Source organism: Neofelis nebulosa, chromosome 3 (genome assembly GCF_028018385.1).
Source record: "Neofelis nebulosa isolate mNeoNeb1 chromosome 3, mNeoNeb1.pri, whole genome shotgun sequence".
Classification (NCBI taxonomy): Eukaryota; Metazoa; Chordata; class Mammalia; order Carnivora; family Felidae; genus Neofelis; species Neofelis nebulosa.
In genome coordinates, this window is record NC_080784.1 from 39,983,711 (window position 1) to 39,999,493 (window position 15,783).

The following is a 15,783-nucleotide window of genomic DNA, read 5'->3' on the forward strand; positions in this document are numbered from 1 at the left end:
CTTAGCCCATTGAGCCCATGCTGGCATCAATAAAGCTGCTTCCTAGAAAGAAAAGCCTGGGTGTCCAGACTCTCTGTGTGTGACTCACTGCTACACCTTGATTTGTGCTAAAGCCCCCTCCATTGTTTCCGTACCATCAGTGTAAATATCAATATAGTGAAAAAGGAAAATAATGCTGTACTCCTATTATAAAATAGCTTTGACCTCATTAACCTCCTGAAAGAGTCACAATAAGCCCCACTGACCACACTGTAAGAACCTCTGCTCTAGAAAGGGGTCACAAATTAGAACCTGGCTATAGAATGCTACATAATGCATTTGTAACACTAAACCAACAAGAATATAGTAACTTCCAAATCCTCACTTTAACTTGGAAAATAGGCAAAGATGTGTTAATGATAAACAACTATGCTTACGTAGCCTTCCAATGTACTTACCACAGACCCTAAACCAGACACAGTCAGAATTTTTCTGTAATGAACCAGACAGTAAATATTTCAGACAAGGCCTCATAACGTTTCTGTCATACATGCTTCTTTCTTTTTGTTGTTTTTTTTTCTTTTTTTTCTTCAACCTTTCAAAACTTAAAAGCCATTCTAGGCTAGGCTGAACAGGCTCACAGGCCTAATTTTGTGTGTTTTTGCTCTATCCCATAGTTCTTTAACTTAGCCTGAATTTATAAGTAACCATTTATTGTCTAAATCAGGACACTCTGAAGAAGGAACAGGGATAATAAAATCATTAAATATGTAATTATAATTGTTACGAAGTTTGAAAGAGTCATTGCCAATAAAAAATTAGTTGTAAACTTACAGCATACAATAAATGACAAAAATCATTATAGCAAAAATGAATAGATTTTTAAGCAAAATTGCTCAATCTCTATTTTTGTCACTTATTCTACCTAACTTACAATATCCCATTTCCTACTACCAACTAGCTAAGTGGCAGCCTCACAGATTCATGTTCACTATCACTCAAAGGCAGTTCTAGCCACTGCACACCAAGTAGCTCCCAAGGGCTGTGCAGTCCCAGACCTCCCCAACCACTGACAGACCTGAGGGAATTCAATGCCCCTTGCAACTCCTCTCCAAGCTCCCTTATCAGCAAGTCTTCCACATGCCGTCCTTGAAAGTCAGTGATATGGGGAGGGAAAAGAGAGAGGTTATCCCACTTTGTCTTTTAGACTCAACTATGTGAAAATGATGAGGGAGCATAAGGCAAACTGACAGGCCCAAGTACTCCCTACTCCCAGGTGGGGTATGTTTACTATTCCTTAGGCACTCCTGGCTGCCCAAGAACAAAGGAAAAGGGGAAAAGTAAATGGTTAACTGATAGAGATCACAGTCATGCAGGACATGGGTCTCCATCAATTTACAAATATCTTAGTAAATTACAAGAAAAAGTCAGTCTTATCAACAGCCTAATCTCCAGAAACCTATAGATTCACTCAGTTTCCTGGAGCCCCAACATCACCTGTCCATAGTGATGTGGGAAACAAAGGCAGAAGGAAATGGCAGATAAAATTAAATTTCCTTATAACCTGAAGCCCACTGACAACTACTTGAGGCTAGCAGAGTAAAACATTTCTCCAGGAGCTCCCAATGTCTTATTGTTAATGCTTTGTTGAGGGAAAAACAACCTTAGCTTGCCAATAGCGAGGCCTCCAGTACCCTGTGAGGCTTCTTTAATATGAAAAGCTCTTGGAAACTTCCACTTGATTTTTACCTCCCCTCAACTCCCAAGTATATAACCAGTCTGTCCTCATGGTCCCTGGAAGCTCTTCCTGCCCAGGGGTCCTGTCCCTTACTTTAATTAAATTACCTTTTTTGCACCAAAGATGTCTTCAAGAATTCTTTCTTGGCCATCAGTTACAAACCCCACGAACCCCACCATCATCCCAAAAACTCATCAAAAATTCTGTTCAATGCACATTTCAACTTCACACATTCCAGAGGAAACTGCAGAGAAGCTACAAGTACCAAGTGGAAGCTTATCAAACCCAGACTGACTTCATTTTTTAAAGTCAAACTAAAATGTTAAACCACAGTCAATGCCAGGACAACACACAAACTGGAATTGCTCTAGGCAAACTAAGATGTTTGATAATGCTTCTTTAAACAATTAGCTACCTTAAACAGTTTTCCAACAGAAGTAGATGCCAATTAAAATAAACTGCTACATTATGATGAAATCCTCATGCAAGTACATTTAAGTATTTTTTCATCCTAAACCTTCCTCTACAGAGTTACCACCCACTTTTATAAAATTTATCCTATCAGAAAGCTGAATGTTTAATTATATACATCAAACCTATAATCAGTAAACTCATATTAGAAAATTCTTTTAAAGGGCAACTTACATTTTGTGTTTTCCCACATAAGTGGTAGAAATGTAAAATATTTATTCTAAGAACTGTTTTAGTTTCAATCAAGTAATTTTTTTATAATTATAAAAGAAAATCCCTGGAGTTGTGTTCTCATGCATTCTCTTACTCTATATATTAACTATCGCGTGAAAAAAAGAAACAAGTGTCAAAGAATTTTCTTTTCAATTAAACTGCTACTTATTCTTTTCCATGACAAATTCATGGCATATATTTAATCACTCTATGTAAAGAGTATAATTATACTACATGTACAGTACTACAAAGATTTTCTTCAGATATAAGAGACTTATCCCAATGAACATATATTTTTTAAAATGTAGTGGTCAAAGTCATTCCTATTTCTTATTTTTCATTCCTCATGTTTGCTTCCTCTTTCTGCTCTCTTGCCTGTCCCAGTCTATATCACCGCATTTTCCCCACATTCACAAAAGGAGGTAATTTTCAAATCTGTACAAGTCAGACTTTTCTGGATCTTCTTGAAAAAACCTTTAGTAAAAAAGAAATGAGGAATAAAGTGAAGATAAATACCTCCATTCCTAGGTGGTTTCATTCTGCCCCATTTCACAATTTATGAGATTATTTGAACAAGAACAGACACTGCTTCTTTTAAGTCAGAAGCCTAGCAATACAATGGCAATACATACTCACCAGCAATCAGACAGACACCAAAAAGAACCCATCCCAGAGCCTAGCATGCCTGGGCCATACTTAATCTTATAAGCCCCTTCCCAGCACTCTTTGCTCCACAATTCCAGTGTCTGCTGGTCCACTAGGGCTTCTAAGGAACTAGCTCCCTATGAGGTCATATTATTATGACCTCATCTTCTTGGCAGAGTGCTTGCTGTTGGGGTTTGTGTAATGATTTTACAACCCCAATAAAAACAGGAACCAGAACACAGGGGCCACTGTATATCAACAGCAGAAACAACAATGGCAGCCCAGCCTTGTTCATACTTGATAAAGCAAACTGGATGATGCCTCTCAGCAGGAATAACACCCCATTTTTTTTTCCTAGAATAAAGAAGACATTGTCCACCTAGCCTGTTGAATATTAGATGCTTTCAGTAGTTTGAATTTTCCTTTTCTTGCTAGCTTCTTTTTTCTTCTTGATCAAGTAACTTTATAATCTCATAAGGTGAAATCCCTAATAGTCACTTAAATGTAGAAAAAACTTCCCAAAAGGTTCTCACTGTGTTCTAGAAAATGCTTCACTGGGGCCTGTACCTCATACCTCCAAACAAATGTGATATCATCAAAAGAATGATCAGATCATTGAGTCTGATCACCAGGCATTCTCATAACCTTTTTATCATACTATGATTGCCACATTTCCTAAAAAAAAAAAAAAAATACCCACTTAAATCTGATTTTCATAAAACAAAAAAATAGTTTTTCAGTGTATCTCAAATACAGCATGGGACATACAGGGACATCACAGGGGACCTAAAAAAATCATTGAATGTTTATCTGAAATTCAAATTTAACTGGCCATCCTATATTTTACCTAGATTTACCTAGTAATGCTATCTTCTAAAATGTTTGTTCTAAAATTATTTGAAGACTTCCAATAATGGTGTTCTCTATCAACTGGTAGTGTGTTTCACAATCAGATTCCTTACGAGAATATTTTGACTTACTTATGTGATTTAATTTTTATTCTTACTATTGTTCTACAGTTTCATCCAGACCTTCTCTCAGTTGCCTATGATCTACTGATCTTCTCTAATGTCCTCTAAATGCAAAAGGAAAACCCTCTTTTCTCTGCATACTTTACCAGCCTGCATACTGCCACCAAAGCTGTAATAATATGTCTCCTTTATAAAAATCCTACACAAGATAAAAATCTATATTCTGTAGCATGTCAGACTGTGGGGAAAATAAGTAAAGTTATGCACCATAAGATGGTTGACGGGACTAACATAAGCTCTAGTCTCTAGCTTAGAGACTCCTCTTCCAGGTTCTTCTTCCTACCCTGTTTGCCCTGTGTGCCAAATTACTACTAATGCATAATGCGGAAGTAACAGACGATAAATTGTCCCCCATTCTTGTGTTCGGGACTTAGACCTCTGGAGAGGGATCTCCTCTGAGCCTGCTGGTGTAAAATAAAACTCCGATTCACCAAGATCTCCAAGTGCCGCTTGATTTTTCTGCCAGCAATCCAGCTTGGTTCCATAACAAAATAAGAACATTCACAAGCTGACCCCCAACTGCTTATTTAGATTTATGATCTACCATTTTCTTCATGCTTGGGCCACACAGGAATATTAGCTGTGCCTTCTTGTTATCCTGCCCTAAAATTCTGGGGTGCCCCATTCTGCAAATTCTTACTGATTCTACAAGAGCCCAGGTGAAATAACTTTTTCAAGAATCCTACTCCAACTCACCCCTGCAGCAGTCTCAGCCTGATAAATTACCTTTATTCTAGCTCTGCTTTTAAAAGTCCCATCTCTCTCACCTACTACAATCCTGAATTTCACTTTGTATCCCATCACAAGAATAGGTTGAAGTTATTCAATAGCCATCTGTTAGAAGGATCCAAGAATTGAGCAACTACCTGTGCCCACTGCCCCCACTACCCTCTATGCTATACTATCAATGACATGTAGCACTAACTTTCTAACTCATTATGACCAATCCTGAAATGTTCTAGAGGCACTGATGTCAGCAGAGGGTACCAGTTATGTTGCCTGATTTCATATTTACTTTGAATTTAAATTTTTAAAAATTCTTTAAACTTTTATTGAATATAACTAGGATTAAAAAACTAAACTAGGCTAAGGTGTCAAAGCATTTCCCGCCTCCATTTATAAAGTATACCTAGGGAATTGTGCATAGAAAACAACAACAAACAGCCACCTAGTTCAAATTTTATACTATATAAGCTGGGTAAAGGCCAGTCAGAAGAATCCCAAAGAGAGGAAAGAAATGACTCCAGTAGCAAGCAGAATGAAAGGGCCAGAGGGAGCAATACGACCCTGGCACCATTCTTCAGGCTGAAAATACAGATGGCAAAGGCCTGGAACCAACAAACTCAGGAAAGCTGGTACAAATGCAGAGCTTTCCTGGCCAGAATGAACGTCAGTCAAAAAAGAGTTCTAAATAAGTCATAAGCAAGGTACACAAAAAATCCTGAAGTCTAAATTGCCTTTAAGAAAGAAAAGGAGGGGTGCCTGCATGGCTCAGTCAGTTGAGCATCCGACTTCAGCTTAGGTCTTGATCTCACAGTTTCTGGGTTCCAGCCCTGCATCAGGCTCTGTGCTGACAGCTTGGAGACTGGAGCCTGCTTTGGATTCTGTGTCTCTCTCTCTGCTCCTCCCCTGCTCGTGTTCTGTCTCTCTCTGTCTCTCAAAAATAAATGTTAAAAAAAGGAAAGGAAAGGAAAGGAAAGGAAACGAAAGGAAAGGAAAGGAAACGAAAGGAAACGAAAGGAAACGAAAGGAAACGAAAAGAAACGAAAGGAAACGAAAGGAAACGAAAGGAAAGGAATTCTTCTTGGCCATCATCATGCAGGACATTTATTTTTCAGGCATTGCAGAGGTAGCACATAATCTAATCTTGGAGGAAATGTAAATGAGAAATTATTCAGAACAGCTACAACACCTCCATGGTACACACTCACCTTGCAGCATCTAACACTGATTAAGCACTTACTTTGTGCCAGCCACTGAGATAAGTGCTTACTAGAAACTGTCTAGTAATCCTAGAAACCATCTCTAATCCTCAATAACCTTATAAAGTAGGCAGTAGTACACCCATTTTCCAGATGGAAACTGAGGCACAGACCTGGACACGAACAATAGTACTCCAGTACCCAAGTACTTTATATCCTTTACTACTATAATTTTGCTACTGTTAGGCATTTTCTGGTTTGTTTTTGCTGATTCAACAAATATGGTAGAAAACCCCAGGGGAGATAAAAATAAACAAACATAATAAATGAAAAAAATTACATATATATATATAGTATGTTAGAAGGTAATAATTGCTATGGAAAAATAATAGAACAAAGAAAGAGAGATCAAAAATCTTAGTTTGAGGAAAGGGGTAGATAATAGATATAGATACAGATAGATATAGATATAGATACAGATATAGATAGATATATTTAAGTTTATTTATTTATTTTGAGAGAGAGGGGAGGAGGATGGCAGAGAGAGAGAGAGAGAGAGAGAGAGAGAGAGAGAGAATCCCAAGCATGCTGTATGCTGTCAGCAAGGAGCCAGACATGGGCTCCAACTCACAAACTGTGATATCATGACCTGAGCTGAAATCAAGAGTTGGATGATAGACTGAGCCACCCAAGCAGCCATTTTTATTCATAAGGTGGTCATGGGAAGTGTGAGCAAATTGAAGGGTGGAGGTGTCATCAATTAACATAGGGAAGACCAAAGTTGGCACAGGTTTAAGAGAAAGAAGTTCCACATGAGGGAAGGGAAACAAAAATAATATAAAAACAGGGAGGGGAACAAAACAGAAGAGACTCATAAATATGGAGAACAAACTGAGGGTTACTGGAGGGGTTGTAGGAGGGGGGGATGGGTTAAATGGGTAAGGGGCACTAAGGAATCTACTCCTGAAATCATTGTTGCACTGTATGCTAATTTGGATGTAAATTTTAAAAAATAAATAAAATTTAAAAAAAAGAGAAAGAAGTTCCATTTTAGACATATTAACTTTGAGGTCTCCATTAGATATCCAAGGAGATATGGAAATATGGCATATGTAATACTTTCACAAAAGACATGTGCCTGGGCCCTACTCCAGGGAATTTTCAGACTGTTGGCCTGAGGGGGGGCTTAGCATTTTCTTTTTAAGCTCCAAGATGACTCTGATGTGATATCAGGATTTTTAGCCACCACTGTAACCCATGAAAAAGCACTATAGGTCTGAAGAGGGGAAATGGAGAGATGTGGATTTTGATCAGATCAATTTTCTTTGTAACATGGGGGAATAACTGTAGGGAGACAAAACTGAAGGCAGAGAGACCAGCTAGGAAAGTTATCAAAATACTCTGGCTAAGAGACAAGAACCTGAAATTGAAAGATAATTCATACAAATATTAAAAAACACCTGCTCTGAATGAGATTTAGAAAGTAAAATGAAAGAACATAATAGTGATTTGGAATGTGTATGGAGTTGTGTTCAGAGAGCAGAAGGCTAACTCTACTTAGAACCTGAGCAGAATATGTTGGCCACCAACCAAGATAACAAATACAAGAGGAAGAAGAGGTAATGAGTGCAAGAGCGCACACACACATGCACATGCAGAAACAGGAGACAGAAAGAGAAAAGAGCGTTGAGTTTGGTTTGAAGATGCAGTAATATAAGGTGTCTATAGGACATCCAGGCAGACCTATCTAGTAGCCACAGCGATCATCCATTACCTGTGGGAACTCAATACAGGCATAGCAGTTACCTCCATCAATGTGGATGGGGTCACCTGGTGAAAGGCTGTAATATCTCATCTGACCAAAAAACCCAGAAATGTGCCAACAAAGAAATATGTCTAACAGTGTATTCATTTGAGCACAATTACACTACAGCAAAAGAATTAAGAGGTCTCCTTTCATTTATTAATGAGATTCTACATGCAAGTGCTTAGTTTGCCAGTCAGTAACAATTATTTATTTAGAAGATGCTAAAAGCAAGTATTTGCCAAAATCTCCAGTTAGTTAGATGGCCGAGGTTCAAACAATGGTTCTATCACTCACCAGAGTTGATAGTAAACTCATGATTCTCTGTGAGCCTCAGTTTTTTCATCTATGAAATGGAGATTAACAATACCAACTCCCCAAGGTGTTGTGAAGATTAAATGAGTAGATGCATGGTTGGCACAGAGTAAACCATAAATGTTAGCTGCCATCACCAGAGCATCACTACTTCTCCCTACATCCTTAAGATTATTATTTAGTTATTTGGATGATCACATGAGATAATTACATCAGGCAGTATTTTATTAAATGTAAACTGCTATTTGTATTGTATACAAATGTTCATTAGGTCTGAGTAGAAATTAATCCTTGACATCTCTAAAGAAAACTGCCTCAAATTTTTGACATTTACATAGAATACATCTCTCTAGATGGGACTGCATTTTACTTATAAATGACTTCAGGAACTTTATAAGAGAACCATAAACAAAATCTAACTATAGAAACTCCTAATGGCTATTTCTCTGTTCAGCATGGAGAACATAATTCAGTTTCTAAAACTGAAGAATTGTAATAAGTGTCACTAAGAGGTTCTGCCTCCTTAGGATACTTTTTAAACTTCATTCATTTCACTCAGTCCTGCATTCAGTATTCCATACAAGGGCCCCAACGTGCAAGGCAGTGGTACAGAAACTGATCAAATTTACCAATTTGCTTATTTACAATAAGTAATTGGAACCTTTACTATTCTGGAGCCTTGAACTCCTCTGGGGGCATGATCCAGATGGTGCAGGTTTATTTTGTTGGGTTTTTTTTGGTTTGTTTTTTGCTTTTTTTTTTTTTTTTTTTTGCTTTTTGCCTTTATGCCTTTTGAGATTTTGCTTTGTTTTGATTTTCCATATTAAACTGCAGCTTTTCTGGGTCAGCTCTCAAATGAGAATGTAATTTTGCAGAAATATTAACAAGTCAATTTTAATACAACTACATCATAAAAACTTGAGGTGAATCATGTGCAAATCAACTATTACTAGATGTCTAGCTTGATAAATAAGGAGAAAAAATGATGTAAAAACATTTACATGTTCAGTATTTGCACAGAAGCTTCAGTGAATGAATCCATGAATCCCAATTCCAGTGGACAGAAAGAAGAGTGAATCATTCACAGATGGACTAACTTGTTTTCCTAGAATGCTATTAAAATGTCACTGTATATTCTAGGTGTACATCTTTCATGAGATACAGCTTTTGGCTATGTTACTTCACTGCCGTGATACAGCATTAAAAATCTCTAATGACACCATATCACTCTCTATCCTGACAAAAGGAAATAAAAGGAGCAACTGTAGTCCACATCCCTGTAAAATCCATAAGTAGACAGTCTGAAGTTGACCATATCATTTAATGACTGTGATTATGTACTGCACACTCTGCTGGAAACTGGATGGTGTGAATTTAGACAAAACACTCATATCTCTACATAAAAAACACTAGCTTATCCCCCATGCCAAGATATTACATCCCTTCTTGTTTCTCCAAATTCAAATTCTCTAACTTAAAAAATGTTCACTTAAAGGAAAGCAATAACACTCTAAAGAAAGGAATGTATACATACATCAATAAATCATAAACTCATCATAACATACCCTCCTTTGACTGAGGAGGAAGGAGGTACTACTTGGTAACGTGACATACGAGAAAGAAAGACATGTAAAACTAAACTGCCAGAGCCCAGTAACCTCACTCTTGAGATTTAGCATCCTTATTGCCTAATGCAATACAATTATAAGCAAGAAAGTTTAATACCCTTAGGGAGATTATTTACAATAACAGAGAATGAGGTCAAATCTATCCTTCCAAAGAAAATTTATAAAAGGGAATGTCAAATTTTTGAAAGCCAAAACTTACCTGGACTAGCAAATGTTTGCTTTTTCTCTCTGAAATCACTACCAACTAAAAAGAGAAAGACAACAAATACTACTCACATACAATTCCATATAACAAGAAAACTAATGATAGTGACTGATTTTGTGTAGGCTTATAATATTATTCCTTAGTGCTTCCCTCTATAGAGGCCCATTCAATGATACAATCTATTAAACAAAATAAGCCATTTCAAAAGCAAAATTCCCGAATAATCATTTGAAAACTCAAGACATTCTTTATTGTTAGTTCAATCAAAATTATGTAATTTTTAAAAATTTTACCTGATACTTGAAAATCAGTTTTCTATCACTATGGTTATATTATTGAGGAAAAGTTATGATTAAAAAATAATGTTTTTAAAGTGCCATATTCTGCTCCTTCATACCACAGAGGGGGAAAAATGCTCAATTCTAATTTAAAAATATGAAGCACTGACAAAAACTAAAAGGCAACTGACGGAATGGGAGAAGACATTTGCAAATGACATATCAGATAAAGGGTTAGCATCAAAATCTATAAAGAATGAACCAAATTAAACACCCAAAAATCAAATAATCCGGTGAAGAAATGGCCAGAAGACATGAATGGACACTTTTCCAAAGAAGACATCCAGATGACCAAAAGACACATGAAAAGATCCTCAACATCACTCATCATCAGGGAAATACAAATCAAAACCACATTGAGATACCACCTCACGCCAGAGTGGCTAAAATTAACAACTCAGGAAACAACAAATGTTGGCGAGGATGTGGAGAAATGGGAACCCTCTTGCACTGTTGGTGGGAATGCAAACAAGTGAGGCCACTCTGGAAAACAGTGTGGAGGTTCCTCAAAAAATTAAAAATGGAATTACCCTATGACCCAGCAATAGCACTACTAGGAATTTATCCAAAGGATACAGGAGTGATGACTCATAGGGGCACATGTACCCCAATGTTTATAACAGCGCTATTAACAATAGCCAAATTACAGAAAGAGCCCAAATGTCCATCACTGATGAATGGATAAAAAAGATGTGGTTTATATATACAATGGAATACTACTTGGCAGTGAGAAAGAATGAAGTCTTGCCATTTGCAACAATGTGGATGGAGCTGGAGGGTATTACGCTAAGTGAAATAAGTCAGGCAGATAAAGACAGATATGTTTTCACTCATATGTGGAATCTGAGAAACTTAACAAAAGACCATGGGGGGAGGGTAGGGGAAAAAATAGTTTCAGAGAGGGAGACAAACCAGTAAGAGACTCTTAAATGCAGAGAATAAACTGAGGGTTGATAGGGGGTGGCAGAGAGGGGGAACTGGGTGATGGGCATTGAGGAGGGTACTTGTTGGGATGAGAACTGGGTATTGTTTGTAAGCGATAAATCATGGGAATCTACTTCCAAAGCCAAGAGCACACTGTATACACTGTATGTTAGCTAACTTGACAATAAATTATATTTTTTAAAAAAGAAAAGCTTTATTTAAATTGCAAAGTGTTATAAAAAATATTAGAGATAATTGTTAATAAAGGGAGAGGCTGGATGGCAAAAAAAACCTTTATGTAAACTGCAAAGTGCTGTAAAAATATTAGATGATTATTAATAAATGGAGAGGCTGGATAGCTATAAATAAGTAAATTAATAAAAATGAAAAAGCACTGAATTACTTTCAGTGGGATCTTAAACCATCTTCTAATTATTTATGTTAATAGATGTTCCACATGCAATAAATAATTTTTAAGCAAAAATGTATCTTCTGTCCACATTTTTACTGCCCTGAATTAGTATTAGTATATATTCATTGGGCAACAGAAGGTAATCTAGGATTTTCCAGTGAGGGACTGTATGAATTCTGATAACACAATTGACAACAGATACTCCACACCAAGTGGATTATGACTATAACTTTAATATTGTAAACAGTTTGTTAAATAGTGTCATATCAAGATTTGTTGTACCTATCAATAAAAGGATAAAAACCATATGACCATCTCAATAGACACAGAAAAAACATCTGACAAAGTACAACATCCATTCATGATAATAACCTTCAACAAAGCAGGTTTAGAGAGAACATAACTCAACATGATAAAGGCCATCGATGAAAATCCCACAATGAATATCAAACTCAATGTGGAAAAACTGAGAACTTTTCATCTAATGTCAGGAACATGACAAGGACGTCCACTATCACCACTTTTATTCAAAATAGTACTGGAAGTCTTATCCTCAGAAATTAGACAACAAAAAGAAATAAAAGGCATCCAAATCGGCAACGAAGAAGTCAAACTTTCACTATTCTCAGATGACATGATACTCTATATAGAAAAACCAGAAGACTCCACCAATAAACTACTGGAACTGATAAACAAATTCAGTAAATTCTGAAGGTACAAAATCAACATGCAGAAATCTGTTGCATTTCTATATACCAATAATGAAGTAGCAGAAAGAGAAATTATGAAAACAATCCCAACTAACTACAATTTAAATAACTTACAATTAAACTTAAAATTAAAACTTAAAAAAAAGAAAACAATCTAATTTACAAGTGTACCAAAAATAATAAGACACCTAGGAATAAACATAACCAAAGAGATGAAAAACCTGTACTCTAAAATCTTTAAACACTGATGGAAGAAATTAAGATGACACAAAGAAAAGACAGTATTCCAAGCTCATAGGTTGAAAGAAAAATATTGTGACAATGTCTATATTACCCAAAGAAATCTACACATTTAGGGACACCTGGGTGACTCAGTCAGTTAAGCGTCTGACTCTTGGTTTTGGCTCAGATCATGATCTCATGGTTTCATGAGTTCCAGCCCTGTGTTAAACTGTTAGTGCAGAGCCTGCTTAGGATTCTCTGTCTCCCCCTTTCTCTGCCCCTCTTCCACTCACACTCTGTCTCTCTCAAAATAAATAAACTTAAAAAAAATAAAATAGGGGTGCCCGGGTGGCTCAGTTAAGCATCTGATTTCGGCTCGGGTCATGATCTAAGAGGTTGTGAGTTCACACCCACATCAGGCTTTGAGCTGGCGGTAGAGAGCCTGGTTCGGATTCTCTCTCCTCTCTCTGCCCCTCCCCCCTCTTGCACTCCCTCAAAGTGAATAAACTTTCAAAATTTTTTAATAAAAAATAAAAATAAATAAAAATTTTAAAATCTCCACATTTAATGCATCTCTATCAAAACACCAAAAGCATTTTTCATAGAACTGGAACAAACAATCCTGAAATTTGTAAGGAGCCACAAAGGACCCCAAATAGCCAAAGCAATCTTGAAAAAGAAAAGTAAAGCTGAATGCATCACAATTCCAGACTTCAAGTCATATTACAAAATTGTAGTCATCACAAAAATACTGACACAAAAACAGACATACAGTTCAATGGAACAGAACAGAAAACCCAGAAATAAAATCACAACTCTATAGTCAATTAATCTTTGACAAAGCAGGAAAGAACATCCAATAGGAAAAGACAGTCTCTTGAACAAATGGTGTTGGGAAAACTGGACAGCTACATACGAAAGAATGAAGCTGGACCACTTTCTTATACCAATACACAAATAAACTCAAAATGGATTAAAGACCTACATGTGCGACCTGAAACCATAGAAATCCTAGAAGAGAGCACAGGCAGTAATTTCTCTGACATTGGCCATAGCAACGTTTTTCTAAATTATGTCTCCTGAGACAAGGGAAATGAAAGTAAAAATAAACTATTGACATTACATCAAAATGAAAACCTTCTGCACAGTGAAGGAAATAATCAACAAAACCAAAAGACAGCATACAGACTGAGAGAAGATATTTGCAACTGACATATCCAATAAATAGTATAATGTAACACTTAAAAAACAAATAATCCAATTAAAAATGGGCAGAAGACATGGACAGACATTTCTCCAAAGAAGACATCCAGATGGCCAACAGACACATGAAAAGATGCTCAACCTCATTCATCATCAGGGAAATACAAATCAAAATTATAATGAGCTATCACTTCACACCTGTCAGAATGGCTAAAATCAACAACACCAAAAAGAACAAGTGTTGTCAAGGATGTGGAGAGAAAGCAACCCTGGTGCACTGCTGTTGGGAATGCAACTGGTGCAGCCACTCTGGAAAACATTATAGAGGTTATCCAAAGAGTTAAAAACAGAACTACCCTACAATCCAGTAATCACACTACTGGGTATTTACCCCCAAAATACAAAAACACTAATTCAAATGTAAACAATGCACCCTTATGTTTACAGCAGTATTATTTACAATAGCCAAATTATGGAAGCAGCCCAAGTGTCCACTGACTGATGAATGGATAAAGAAGATGTATATACATACAATGGAATATCACTCAGTCATAAAAAACAATGAGGTCTTGCTATTTGCAATGGCATGAATGGAGCTAGAAAGTATTATGCCAAGAGAAATAAGAGAAAGACAAATACCATATGATTTCACTCATATGTGGAATTTAAGTAACAAAAAAAAAGGCGGGGGGAGAGGGGCCAACCAAGAAACAGACTTTTAACAAACTTATGGTTACCAAAGAGGAGGTAGGCAGGGGGAGGAAAGAAATAGGTGATTGGGATTAAAGAGTGTGCTTGGCATGATAAGCAACAAGTGATATATGGAATTGTTCAATCACTATATTGTACACCTGAAACTAACATAACATTGTAGCTTAAGTATACTGGAGTTTAAAATAAAATTAGGGGCATCTGGGTGGCTCAGTTGGTTAAGCATTGGACTTGGACTCAGAGCTTGATCTCATTGTTCATGGGTTTGAGCCCCGTGTCAGGCTCTATGCTGACAGCTCAGAACCTGGAGCCTGCTTTGGATTCTGTCTGTCTGTCTCTCTCTCTCTCTCTCTCTCAAAAATAAACATTAAAAATAATAATAATAAAATTAAATTAAAAAGGGTTGGTGTACCTAAACCAATCCTGTGAATCCATGTTTCCTGCTGAGCACACAGGTCAAGAGACACCTAAACCAGTCTGGGATAAATGGTTCTTTTACTTAATACTGTTTCCTCAGCATCCAACTTAAATCCCAGAATTTTCTTCCACCATGGTTAGTTGTCTGCCATATTAATGATTTTTGTTTGTTTGTTTTTACAGATATTCTAGGCATGGGAATACCTTAATACTGAATCTGAGATATTGTTTTCAGTTTCCCCTTCTTTATGCCCATTTCCCCACGCCTAGCAATGAATGACTACATGTCTGTCCAGGTCTGCCCCTCTACTTTCCCAGAATGCAATTCACATTTGTTTTTGTTTTCATTTTTACCTTGACCACATTGTACAGTAACATCTAGGAGCCCTTTCTACAGTGGGTGGTTTTGGTCTTTTTATACCTTTCTCTCAAAGTCACTGATGTTTGTCCCTGTTCAATGTGTAGCATTGTAATGAGAGTCCACGAAATCCTGAGTGTCGCTTTGTTGTCCCTATTGTACATGAAAGAGTGATGTAGAAAAATCTAGTAAATTCTGAATGCTTTTCCACATAGACTTATCTGGAATGTGAACATGATGCTCTGGTTAATAGTAAATGCTTTAACTGTAGTAGGTGCATTTCTGTCTGTCACAATAAATTTTAATTTGTCTGTCAAAAAAAAATCTATCTTGAAAGCAGTGGGTAAGAGTTAGGTGTATCCTAGGTGTGCCTGGGTGGCTCAGTCAGTTAAGCATCCGACTTCACTCAGGTCATGATCTCATGGTTTGTAAGTTCAAGCCCCGTGTCAGGTTCTATGCTGATAGCTCAGAGCCTGGAGCCTCCTTCAGATTCTGTGTCTCCTTCTCTCTGCCCCTCCCCCATTCACACTCTGTGTA

At 36.9% G+C, this 15,783-nt stretch overlaps 1 protein-coding gene across 26 annotated transcripts in view; it reads right to left on the minus strand.

Annotated features, from left to right (window-relative positions):
• The window catches only part of PSD3 (pleckstrin and Sec7 domain containing 3), a 747,126-nt gene that overhangs the window by 371,253 nt on the left and 360,090 nt on the right, over nt 1–15,783 (minus strand). Inside the window, exons 1-2 of one of the 26 annotated variants that reach the window (XM_058720450.1) lie at nt 3,038–3,159; nt 1,058–1,127 (exon numbers count right to left, since the gene is read on the minus strand). The exons of 21 other annotated variants lie outside the window; for them this stretch is intronic. Coding sequence is in view for 3 of the 5 variants with exons in the window: in XM_058720445.1 (XP_058576428.1) it covers nt 1,058–1,127 (70 nt within the window). In the remaining 2 variants the exon portion in view is untranslated. Of the gene's footprint in view, nt 1–1,057; nt 1,128–3,037; nt 3,172–4,844; nt 4,956–15,783 lie in introns of those variants that run through there. 4 more of the 26 variants (XM_058720445.1, XM_058720451.1, XM_058720447.1 and 1 more) reach the window with 4 other exon arrangements.